Below are 13,258 nucleotides of genomic sequence, written 5' to 3'. Positions count from 1 at the left end.
AAAGCTAAGCTATAATACTGATTTTTTTAAATTATCGGAAGGTTGAAAGTATATAATAAAGTATACCTTTGAAGCAGATTCTCGATTGCATTCGTCGCCATGGTAACATTTTACGGACATTTGACATCCACTTGGATCATTTTTTGTCGTGTACAGATTTAATACATAAGTTTTTACAATTTACAAGATCTATACAATTACCGGTAGTGTAGTAGGAAGTGAATCAGGTTGTCGAAATAGATTATTATTATATCATCTTTATTTATGTTTGGTTCGTTTTTGATGTGTGAATGATTCAAGTAGACATGGATTAATCTTTCAGAAAGTCATAATAGAATTTCGGTTTTGAAAATATTTAGATCAGTAAATGTTACTTTAAATATTAACACAGGACTTGGTTCTTTGACAAAATTCTATTTCAGGGGATACACACACGGGGGACTAACTTTATTTACCTGAAATTGGGAATTGGATCAGTGGCTTTTAAGGGATCCAATTGTAAATGATATGTCTACGCTGTGTTCATGTTTTGTTCCTTTTGTCTTGTCCAGTTCCCTTTCGATGTCTATCACAGAGGTCAAGACAGTGGACCACGCTGCAAGTGGATGTACATGTATATTGTAGACCAAAACAAAACAAATCCTAGTTTCGCAAGACTTCAGCAATATTAATGGACGCTCCAAGTTAATAGATATTTCATGCATCTTTTCTTTAGAGGGATCAAGACAGCCTAAAACCAAAACTAGAGTTTTCAATTCAAGGAAACTTATTAGGATGCCTTTTGGACTATGTAATACCCCTTGCCCATTTGGAGGGTTAATGGGTGAAACAAAATGATGGATCAACCACAAGCTGGGTACCACTCAGTCCTATGAAACACAATATTAAATTATATCAAATATTAAAATCTAAAAAATATGAATGAGCCATTCAAAACTATCCATGAATATTACTAATAGTTCCAAAATGTAAAACTTGCCTTTTTCCCCCCCACAAACATGTACGAGGGCTTGCTGGAAAGTTATAAGCCTATCTGTGAAATACCTGTACAAAGTCAATGATTTCCATTTTTTTCTACATAGTCCCCTTTCAAGGTGTACATGTTGCATTGCCTGGATGTCAGGAAGAGTTTCTTGAGCCAACATAAAAATATATTTCACAGCTGACATTACATCATCCTTCCATTGGTTAGACTGAATTTCGAATTCTCGTTGAAGGTGATGAATCCAGATCTCATCCATGGTTCAAATATGTCCATGGTTTTGATCTGATGTCTAGAGCTTTGGCACCTATCTTGCAGAAACTTCTGCTGTCATTCCTAAATTGTTGCCGATAATGTGCTCAATGGGTAGGTTCACAAGATGATCTGGTACGAAATACAATAACACTACAATTGCAGTTCTTGTGTCTATGATTCATTCAGTGATTGTACTTGTTGGTGGCAAAAGTTTGTTTCAACCCAACTGATCTACCCTTTTCAGACTTATAATATTTCTGGTGTAATCTTCAATTGTCCAGGCCCAGAGTTCACAAAGCATTCTCAGACTTAAGTCAAGAATTTACTCAACTTTCAATCACTGTTTATGAGAAATATCTTTGATCCAGAAACACAAAACTTTGCACATTTTTAACAAGGGACTCGTAGAAAGAGGCTAGATATATTCCACAAGTCATGTCAATCGGGGACGCCATATTCTTATCTGGAGAGCATGCGCAATAAGTACTATCGGTATAGAGTGGAATAACCAGACGCTAGAGATTGCCATTCTATTGATACTTCTGGCGTATTTCGCCAAACATAACTGATTAGAAATCGCAGTAAAAACAAAAACGATTGAATGTAAATCAGTTTGTATACATTCACATTACATTATTATATGTGTTGCGACCCATTTGTGTCAATTTCTAGATTAAAATATTAGCGATTTAGCTCCTTTAAGTCTGATAATGAATGCTTTGTGAACTTGGGGGCCAGAACTTTCTAGAAACTTAAATTGTAATTAATGTTCATTTTTTATTCTCATCTTGTACACAATTACAGGTTGTTACATGTACCCACAATAATATATTATACAAATAACTTCACAATATATCCAATTCACAATCATCTTCAATTATTTTAATTATAAATCCCCATTTTTATGGTCCAAAATTCTTAGACAATGTCTGAATGCCCATTGAAAAAACCCTCAACCAATTAAAATATTGGAGAAAGTATGTCTTTCTTTAAGAATTAAAGAAATATAAACTATTTATTGTCTTCTAGAATTTACTTTGTTACAAACATACTGCTTTACAATGTTCAAGTCATGCGGAGGGTGTCCACTGTCCTGATATAAATTTAAACAAATTATTTGTGTAAAGCAACAATCACACAAGCTGAATACACCCTTTAATGAATTGATGAATCAACGATTCATATACCTTTTAATAGTTTCAATTAATAAATGTTTCTGAAGTTGTTTTTGTTTATTTACAACTTATAAATCATTTAAAATCTGTCATCAGAATTTGAAAATCCCAAGTTTGAAACTAACACCATTTTCAGAGCAATGAATTCACTTTATACTTTGCCTAATAAAACTTACTCAAATAGCACTTGTTTTGAGTTTTTGCCAGTGAATGGCTGACTAGCATTAAAATATCTTAAAGAGAAATCTACCGGTCAGTTAATGTGCATGTCACATGACAAAAATTACAAACTCAAGCAATGTACTTAAAATATACAATTCAATATATCTTTTTTTCCCTGTAACAGAACAGTTCATCTTTTTTCTCTTGGATTAGATTTTCTAATTTAAATATCAACTGTAACATATATAAAAAGCAAGGCTTGGAATTGAAGGACTCTGTAAAGTCCTGTAACAAGCTAGTAATTTTCGGTTCACAGACGGATATCATACTAAATGCCCCAATCTTTCAAACATCTGTTTAAAAACTGTCAATACTGCTAACGTTTCCTCTGTTTCAATTTCCTCTTTTCATTCACAGTTTACTAAAACGTCCATGAAATGTATATTTCACTTGCTAATCCTAAAAAATTGTCCTTCTGAATCAATTAGTTATTAATATACAATTCAACCAACTACTTTTATATGTCACATGTAAGTATTACAGAAAACATATGGTTTTAAAAACCAACATTATTTGTCTGAAGTTCTTAAAACCAAAGAAACCTAAACAATGATTTATTAAAATGTCCTTTCACATCAATCCAAAATCCATCATATGATACTCCATTCACAGCGAGTCTTAATTAATGATCACAGATATTCTAGCTAGTTGGAAAATAGATGTTGTCGATAATATATTCACATATTAAGATCTTTTCGATCACACGAAACCAAAGGCCTTAGTCTTAATGGCTAATAACAATTTGGCCCGTAGAACTGTCTTAGATGAATACAGAGGAATATAGAGACGAGATATGCATGTATTGGCTGTTGGTAGATGCTCGTCATCAGCTGGTCGTATAGTAATACTTGGCATAGGCTGAAATCCCTCTTCACTAGCAGGTAACGCAGGACTGGATGTCCAAAAATATACCTGAAATAACAACCAGTACCATAATGATTATTTCACATTACTGAAAGGAAGAATCTCATGCTCTACAATATGACATCTAAAGCACAAAACTCATCCACTTTGCAGTCTTAATGTAATGGGAAGGATTCGATTCGAGAAAAATTGCAAATTTTTACAAAATCCTCACTACGAGACACAATATGATAATTCTGCTTAGAGTATTGTCCGCGCTTGACAGACATCAAAATTGTGAGAGTTCTTATTCCACAGCAGGATTTGAACATGAGACATTTTTATCTGGAATCAACCACTCAAAAAAAACAGCTGTCTGTGTTATATACTCTTCAAAAAAAGTAGGGGATATTCAGAAACAATACAAAACTGCTGAAATGCACTGCTGTTTTTATTAAAGGTAACCAGTGTATGTTAATAACAGGCCAATTGCCTACACATGAACATAAACAGTTCATATGGGCGGCTTATCTGACGGCCCCATTTCACTCGCAAAGAGATACACCGTCAAAAGTGAAAATGGACGTTTTTGATTTTTGTCTTAATAATGAGTAAATGCTCCACCAATCCTCAGACATTCAGCAATTCGTCATGGCATGCTCCTTATCAACCGTCCAATCACGATTTGGGGCAATCTGACCCACTCCTCTTGCAGTGCCACAGCCAATTGTTGCAGAGTTGTCAGTTGACGTTGACGTCAATGAACACGTCTTCCGATCAAATTAAACGTAACACACTAAAGCAAAGATACACTAAACAGTAAATCTTATGCGAGAACCGATAGGAAAGCAAACATGGATAGGATAAACCAGCAAGCGGCAGTTTTCATCAACCCTTCCTTGAAGCGTCAAATTTGACAATGAACACCTCCCATGTGTATGGCGCTATTGCGTGTCGCACATGAAGCTCAGTGGTTCTGTTGGGGCGGTAAGTTCTTTATCTGTGAACATACTCTCAAAGCATGTCAAGTGTCCATGACTATTTATCATATCACAACCTGCATAGGTATTTGCATTTCAATATCCCCTACTTTTTTTAAAGAGTATTTAATAAGATACGTACCATGTCTTGTCTTTCTCGGTTGTTCATTTTTTCTACAACTGACCAGAACCACCGTTTAAATCTCTGTACCCTCTCACCATTTTCTCCTGTAATAATATACAATTAAACATAAATTTCATTCAAATAACAAATCACTTAATTAATATGAACGTCAACCACTACAAGCCTGGACCAATCCCTTTTCTCCTGTAATAATATACAATTAAACATAAATTTCATTCAAATCACTTAATTAATATGAACGTCAACCACTACAAGCCTGGACCAATCCCCGAAAAATTATTTGGTTAATTAACATCAGTTTGAAAATCATTTTTTACCAAAGGGCAAAATCTTCAAAGCGGTAGTGGTTATATCAAATGCTTATTTTACTAGTCATAATTAGAATGCTAGTTGATTCATTTCGATGATTATTTTGGGACTAACATATGGTTCAATTCTATTTCAATAATTCACTTGTCCATATGGGTCTTTAGCAGTAGGAGGAAACCGGAGGACCCAGAAAAACCACACAAGGTTGGGAAGACGACCCTACTCATTTGTGAAAAAAGGGCAAAGATATGAATGAAATGAGTTTAATGTCCGACTGTTCTGCACCAACTGGGCTAATGAAGACAAGCATATACACCACAGTGTGCTATGAGGAAAGTTTTGCCCAGACAGCAATTGAATTCCAACTGTCAAGGGTTATTTTAGGTGCACGCCAATGTGTACACCTCAATTTCCCGTACCATCCGTACAACTAGAAGTGGTACCTTGCCAGGCACGGACATCAGAATATCTTGAGGAAATTTCTCGGGCAACACCGGTATAGAACCTGGCAATTTCAACTTAGTGAGCCAGCATCATACTCAATGAAGAGGACAGTAAATTAATCTTACCACTCTCATCATTGAATGATGTATAGCTGATGAGTGTCTGGACATTGATATTACCAACACCATTTAATAACAGACGTAAATCTTCTGCTGTTAAACCTTCCAGAGCATTGGATGGTAAAACATCAAATACACCACTCTTTAAACTCTGAAATACAAATAGAGACAAATGTTTAATCTTTATACTCTGCTATATACAAATAGCTATTTCAATTCAAAATTCTATTATAACATTACATAATGTTTTAACCATGATACACTTGTCAAGCAAATGGTTGAAAATGCAAGTCTAGCAAATACAATAAAGAAATTAACAAAAGGAGAGTAAAAGCTACTGAACGTTTTGCACTTTTATTTAAATTGCTGTTGTGAACTTGCCCTCTTTCACTGATGCTTCTGGTTAATATGTTCCGACTGAGAGTTTTGCAACATCTGGACGATGCTAGATTACTTTCGAATTCCCGAACTTATAGCTACGTTTTCTCCCTTTACTGCAGACACTCGAACAGTATTGTCAAATCAGAAGTTGTGACACTAACACACTCAAATCAAATATAGCGGTCTCCACTGAAACCTTGACATTGAATGAACCTTGAACTTTGCAACTTAATTATCACAGGTAGACATTTTAGCTGGAAAGTGCGAGACTTGGCATTCGCGATGATCGAGGAAACTGATAGGCTCTCAAGCTGGGTGAATACCCACTCAAATTTAGTGCTGAAATATCCAGGATATTACGTGAAAGCCTTGACAAGATGTACGGAGAGAGAAATGGGGTTTAACATCCACTTGACACAAACTAAGTCATTTTGGGACTAACATATGGTTTAATTTTATTTCAATAATTTGCTTGCGCGTAGGGGTCTTTAGCAGTGGGAGGAAACCGGAGGACCCGGAGAAAACCCACGAGGTTGGACAGACGACCCTACTCCTTGTCACGTACAACCGGGGATTCGAAATCACGCCAGTTGACTCAATGACAGGCCGTATGATACAGCACGCACGTGCTAACCATTCGGCCATCCAACCCCCCAATATGTACAGAGTTAAAGTGAGATCAAGCATTCTTTAGAAGATGGTTTATAAGGGACTATTTCAAGTTATTTCATTATTTATACACAAATACTTACTTTAAGAGATTTCTCTGTAACTTTAACCATTCTATATTCAGCATATTTTCTAACATAATCATGAACATTCTGGGCATTAACCTCAATATCAGCTCCCCCTGGTACAAGTTCTACTTGTTCTCCTCCCTGAAATATAACAGGTTCTATCTATAACACAGGGTATGATCAATCCATGATACTGAAATCTAACAAATTAAAGGTTCTATTTATAACACGGGGTATAATCAATCCATGATACTGAAATATAATAAATAACAGGTTCTATCTATAACACGGGGTATGATCAATCCATGATACCGAAATATAATAAATTACAGGTTCTATCTATAACACAGGGTATGATCAATCCATGATACCGAAATATAATAAATTACAGGTTCTATCTATAAAACGGGGTATGATCAATCCATGATACAAATTTAATAAATAACAGGTTCTTTAGAACCATGCCTACTGTTTAATATATTGATAGGCGTGTGTTTTCATACCAATATACGATTCTGTAAAGTCTGTCGAATCACAGCTTATAGGGAGACAGAGAGAAATGGGGTTTCACGTCCACTCGATACAAACTAGGCCATTTTGGGATTAACATATGGTTTAATTTTATTTCAATAAGTCGCTTGCACATAGTGGTCTTTAGCTGTGGGAGGAAACCGGAGGACCCAGAGAAAACAAATGTCAGACGACCCTACTCCTTGTCACGTACAAGCAAGGAAGCAAATCCATGACAAGGGGAAACCATGTTGGAAAATCCTGATGAACTTTCTCGGCCAATGCTTTTTGTCAGAACATTAAAACAATATACATACCTCAGCTGGACACAGTTCAACACAGAAATTTAAATCTAAAGCAGCGAATATTAGAGATGAGTCTTTAGTTTCACCATCTTCAACCAGCGTTCTCAGACTTTCATAGGTGACCGAGTCAAAGAATGCGAGATCATGCCAGGCTATTTTACGTCCTAATATATATTTCAATACATGACGATTAAAGAATAGTGGACAGATTTCATTCTGTAGTAAACATAGACCAATTATCCTGTAAAAGACAATAACAATTATATTAGTCAATTAAAACAATCAGATGTTATTTTTTTCCATTTCTACACATGGTTGCTATTACCAATTTTTCATGTTTTTTACCGCAAATATGAACAGAAGTTGATTAAATATATGTTCAAATACACTTAGTTTTAAACATATATTATGCAAGAGCTAAATCTGCCTACTGCAAGTCTTTATTTAGGCTTCAGATGTTATAGAAAATATTAAAGGACAATATTGGTGTCAGTCATTATAAAATATGTGATAGAGCTTGTTAAATACATCCCAAATATAATTTTAACACAGAGATCATTGCTACGATAGCTGAGTAACAAGCACGTGAAGAAACGGGAAGTGACGTCAAACATGACAAACACGAGTTGTCCTTCTATATAACAGACTGAAGTAACGAGCGGTAACAGACAAACGATTGAATTTCATTTCACTGATAATTCCGTTGAAGTTGAAAAGTTATCATATGGGACGGTGAGAGGGTATCTCACAATTCAAAAATAGAATTGGCTGTCACTAGATAAGGGACACGAGAAAAATCGAAAAATCCCGTGCATTCCCCCGTTTTTATTCATTCTGTTCTTAATAAAAACATGGTAATGCACAGACTTTTTCTAATTTGTTCGTTATTTTTTATCTACTGACATCCAATTTTTTTTTTGAATTGTCAGATATCCTCTCATCGTCTCATGTAACAACTTTTCATCTTCAACTGAATTATCAGTGAAATGAAATTCGATCGTTTGTCTGTTACCGCTCGTTACTTCAGTCTGTTATATAGAAGGACAACTTGTGTTTGTCATGTTTGACGGCACTTCCCGTTTCTTCACGTGCTTGTTACTCAGCTATCGTAGCAATGATCTCTGTGTTAAAATTATATTTGGGATGTATTTAACAAGCTCTATAACATATTTTATAGTGACTGACACCAATATTGTCCTTTAATTAGACCTTTATTTACATGACAAGATCACAATAAACTCTGTAGACCCTCGGATGGCTTGGATACAGCTTCTATTTAAACAGTTGTACATTTAAAATTAAATCAAGAAATAGCCGACCAAGCTAACGTTTACTGTTAGTCACTTACGTCACTAACGGAAACTGGTCTTGAAAGGCCTACCAAGCGAGGGTACCACAGCCATTGAGAATGTTACTTGATAATCGAGAATAGGTGGGTGGGAGTTATCGTCTGTCAATCAAACGATCAGCCATTCTCGTAGACGGTGCGGACACAGTTGATGCCTATTTCTAATCCAAACTTCCAACAGTGACAACTCCATTCAGAATAAAGTAATTTGACTGAAATTTTCAATATTTTCTTTTTTTATCATCTATTTTTGAATTATTACAGCAAGAATGGCCAATTCTTTATTAAACCCTTAACTAATGTATCTTTAAATAATGCGTGTTAATTTACTTACCGTCCAACATTTCTGTAAGCATTAATTCTTTCTGGTGTATTTTTACCGGCTCTCGGTGAGTAATAGCCCCGTTTTCCGGGCTGCCAGAACAGGGCAGCACTGTCATCTATTTCTTCCTCTTCATCTAAATCACTTTTACGATCTGACGATCCTGACTTCTTTTTATCAGATGACAGGTTGAATATATCTAAATCTAATAATGACTCGGCACTCATTTCTCTGTTAAATATAGAAAGTCAATCAGTGCATAAAGTGATATAATAAAGCACCTGTCGGGCACTAATTCAAGCTTTGCTGGCTCAGTGAGTAAGACGTTGGCTCACTAACCTGGATGTCCCGTGTTCAATACCTGTGTTGGCCTAGAAAGTTCATCTGGATTTTCCAGCGTGGTTACCCAGAGGGCCTGTCAAAGGTCAACGTATAGTCATTTGGACAGGATGGAAAAACAAGGTTTCGTGTACACATTGGCATGTATGTAAAAGAACCCTTGACAGTTGGAATTCGAAATAAGAGTAGGCCATAGTGCCGTGTCCGGGCAAAATTTCCCTCATAGTACACTGCATGGGGTATGTCCGTCTTCATTAGCCCAGTCGGAGCAGAACAGTAGGACGTTAAACACATTTCATTTAATTTCAAGCTTTATCAGACACAATCCCTCAGGTGCCCGTCATTTTGTCTGGCACAGATTTATCTTTTTTAAAATGCTTGTATATAAACATAATCAATACATTCACGGAACAGTCAAAATAATTCAATTTAGTGCCTGCAATTTTGTGATGATCATCGACATAAATCGTAGATAAATACTAAAGATAGTAACTAATTCAATTCTTACCTTCTCGACATAATTATATCAACAGCTTCATCAACACGTTGACGTAACGAATCTTCTGATGCTAATAATAGTAACAGTTGAGCGGGAGATAACTCTAACAACATTCCTGTTATCTTTGGTGCCATGGTCTGAAAGAAAAAAAACCCCAACAATTAAACAGTTTGTCTCAACCACACAGACAGTAACAATCTTGAAAATGAAAACTTAAATCAAAATGATGAGCAGTTTGGAAATCACCAGATAACTTAATTAACTCATTTAAATGGTATGAGCACCGATCATTTACCACTGTAATTTGTTAAGTATAGACAACATGGGATTTTGGAACCACACTGGGAAGCTGGAAGTTTGTATTTATTTGACAAAATATCAGAGCTTTAGATAGATGGACTGGACTAAGATAAGTATTTCCAGAAGTCTTTCACCCGAATAAATCAGTTCTATTCAAAAAGAACAACATTTAATGTTGAGGTTCTACACATACAACAATAGGCCCCAAGTTCACATAGCATTCTCCGACTTAAGTTAAGAATTTACTCAAAGTTGTTCGCCTTATTTTAACTAAAATATAGCCCTTTATAAAACTTTTGTTGTTTTAATGTATCAAATACATCAATAAGAAACTATGTTTTGTGTTTCTGGATCAAAGATATTTCTCATTAACTATGATTGAAAGTTGAGTAAATTCTTAACTTAAGTCTGAGAATGTTTTGTAAACTCTGGGCCTGTTATCAGCAATGAGAGGAGAGAGAAATGGGGTTTAACCTCCACTCGACACAAACTAGGTCATAACATATGATTTTTAATTTTATTTCAGAGGGAGGAACCCGGAGGACCTGGAGAAAACAACCATGGAATCGAAACCACGTCAGTTGACTCAATGACAGACCTTATGATACAGTGCGCACATACTAACCATTCGGCCATCCAACCTCCCTAGCAATAAAAGGACTGATATCAATGAATATTTGGAGATAACGAACTAGGTCATATTGGGGATAAGATATGGTTTAATTTTATTTCAATGATTCACTTGTGTTAGGGGTCTTTAGCAGTGGAAGGAAACCAGAGGGCCGGGAGAAAACCCACGAAGTTGGAAAGATGACCCTATTCCTTGTCATGTACAACCGGGGAATCGAAACCACGCCAGTTGACTCAATGACAGACCTTTTGATACAGCGCACTGGTCCTAACCATTCGGCCATCTAACACCCCTGGAGGTAGAGATGAAAGAAAATAAATCTAACAACTTACTGGCTGTATATTTCGAACTTTGGGATATAACCTTTCACCGAGTTGTCCTCTATACTGGGCTATGGTGTCGCCACCTTCAGTTGTAGGTTCGCTGGGATTGGGTGTGTTTGATCCTGAACCTCCGTCTGAAGGCATGTAGAATGGTGGAGCATCGTGGGATAGGGTTCGCCTTGGTTCCCGATCACGACTTCTCTGTCTCTGCATCGATGATATTCGCATCCTTTCTCGTTCTCTTTCCCTCTCTCGTGATCGTAACCGTTGAATTAAATCTGTTGAGAAATAGAATTATCGTGAAAAAAATCAAAGTCTTACTTTTCTGGGGGTAATAAAGATGCACATACGTGATGCAGTGTGGGAAATTTTGCCTGGACAAACGTCAAGGGATCAGAGGACATCCATTTTAGATCCAACCGAACAACCACTGATAAGTGGAACCAAACTGGAAAACTATGAGGACCTTTCTCAGCCAACACCTGGATCTAATATGGGATGTTCTGGTTACTGCCTTACTCACTGAGCCACTGTGGCTCCTGATTTCATATGAATTTAAAATGTTTGATGGTCATCATCTTGAAATTGTTGATCAACATAACATGTTTGCATCAGCCATTGATAAAGATCTATTTGGTTTAACACAACCGAAGTATTGATTGTTAGTTGCAAGGCATGGTATGCATCCCATCTAACAGAACCCTCTCTATATGTTACAGTTATACAGAAAAGATAATTAGAATCATAAATACAAAACACAGTTCAACCATTTTAGCTATTTTGAATAAAAGGCACTTAAACATACATTATGCAGAGCTAAATCTGCCTCTTGCAGGTCTTTCTTTAGGCATGCAATGTTATCTAAATTATTAGTTAGACATTATTTAACTTTTCCAGACCATAATCAACTCTCGATGCAATGAAATGAAATGAAATGAAATGGGGTTTAACGTCCTACTGTTCTGCTCCTAACCTGGGCTAATGAAGACGGGCATACGCCATACAGTGTGCTATGAGGGAAATTTTGCCCGGGCAGCGGCACTACGGCCTACTCTTATATCGAATTCCAACTGCCAAGGGATCTTTTACGTGCACGCCAATGTGTACACGGGACCTCAGTTTTTCGTCCAATCCGAACGACTAGACAGCTTTCCTTGTCAGCCCCTCCGTCCTGCATCACTGACAAGGGAGAACCACGCCGGAAAATCTGGATGAACTTTCTCGGCCAATGCAGGGATCGAACACCCGACCTCCAGGCTAGCGAGCTAGCGTCTTACCCACTTAGCCACGTGATCCCCCAAACTCTCGATGCGATCGCTAGCAAAATAATTAAACGTAAAAATAGATAATCAAGACTTTGTTTTTTTTTTATTGTACCGACTTTAGTAATGATGATCAAGGCTAGACTAAAATTCAAAAGCTAATATCTTGGTTCAGAGTTTAGCAATCTGACTGAAATTTTAGGCATATTCTATATACATTATCTAATTTTTAACTATTATAGCAAGAACTGTCAACTCTTTATCTAATCCCCCATAATGCCTCTTTAATGTGTGGCAAAAAATGATCTCCAATAACAAGTTCTAGAAAAATCCCCCAATAACCTCCCTAACAGTTTTAACATCGGTAAATTCTTACATTGACTTAAGCTACACCATTCCCCTATGAATTATCTCATTTTTGGTGGGTAGATGGTTCATAATTTCTATAAAATATCCTGATTCCTATGTAAATTATTTGCAATAAAATACATTTAAATTAAAACTACAGCATAAACTGTGTTTTTAAAAGCTCTCAATATGTACATACTATATTGTATACTCTTGCCTCCAACCATCACACCATCTAATGGGGGTAGTTTCTCTGGTGATAAAATCGCCTGTAATAAAAAAAAATGAACAAGATCTCAGAAAACGATCATTAATTATATCACTAGTCTTACAATTATCAAATTAGCAAATAGTGGGTTCATTGACAGCCACCTATCCCAGAAAACGATCATTAATTATATCACTAGTCTTACAATTATCAAATTAGCAAATAGTGGGTTCATTGACAGCCACCTATCCCAAACTATCCTAATTCCCAT

At 36.2% G+C, this 13,258-nt stretch overlaps 1 protein-coding gene across 1 annotated transcript in view; it reads right to left on the bottom strand.

Moving 5' to 3' along the window:
- Positions 1 to 2,000: 2,000 nt before the first annotated feature.
- LOC126814147 (E3 ubiquitin-protein ligase UBR5) overlaps positions 2,001 to 13,258 on the bottom strand; it is a 30,685-nt gene continuing 19,427 nt past the window's right edge. Inside the window, exons 19-27 of the mRNA XM_056099860.1 lie at positions 12,979 to 13,048; positions 11,179 to 11,447; positions 9,925 to 10,052; positions 9,090 to 9,308; positions 7,420 to 7,648; positions 6,608 to 6,733; positions 5,481 to 5,625; positions 4,600 to 4,685; positions 2,001 to 3,546 (exon numbers count right to left, since the gene is read on the bottom strand). Coding sequence (XP_055955835.1) covers positions 3,334 to 3,546; positions 4,600 to 4,685; positions 5,481 to 5,625; positions 6,608 to 6,733; positions 7,420 to 7,648; positions 9,090 to 9,308; positions 9,925 to 10,052; positions 11,179 to 11,447; positions 12,979 to 13,048 — 1,485 coding nt within the window. The 3' untranslated portion in view covers positions 2,001 to 3,333. The remainder of the gene's footprint in view (positions 3,547 to 4,599; positions 4,686 to 5,480; positions 5,626 to 6,607; positions 6,734 to 7,419; positions 7,649 to 9,089; positions 9,309 to 9,924; positions 10,053 to 11,178; positions 11,448 to 12,978; positions 13,049 to 13,258) is intronic.

The sequence above is a fragment of the Patella vulgata genome, chromosome 1 (assembly GCF_932274485.2).
Source record: "Patella vulgata chromosome 1, xgPatVulg1.2, whole genome shotgun sequence".
In the NCBI taxonomy this organism is placed as follows: Eukaryota; Metazoa; Mollusca; class Gastropoda; family Patellidae; genus Patella; species Patella vulgata.
Note: the sequence above shows the minus strand (reverse complement) of the source record. Positions and strands in the feature narration are given on the sequence as shown.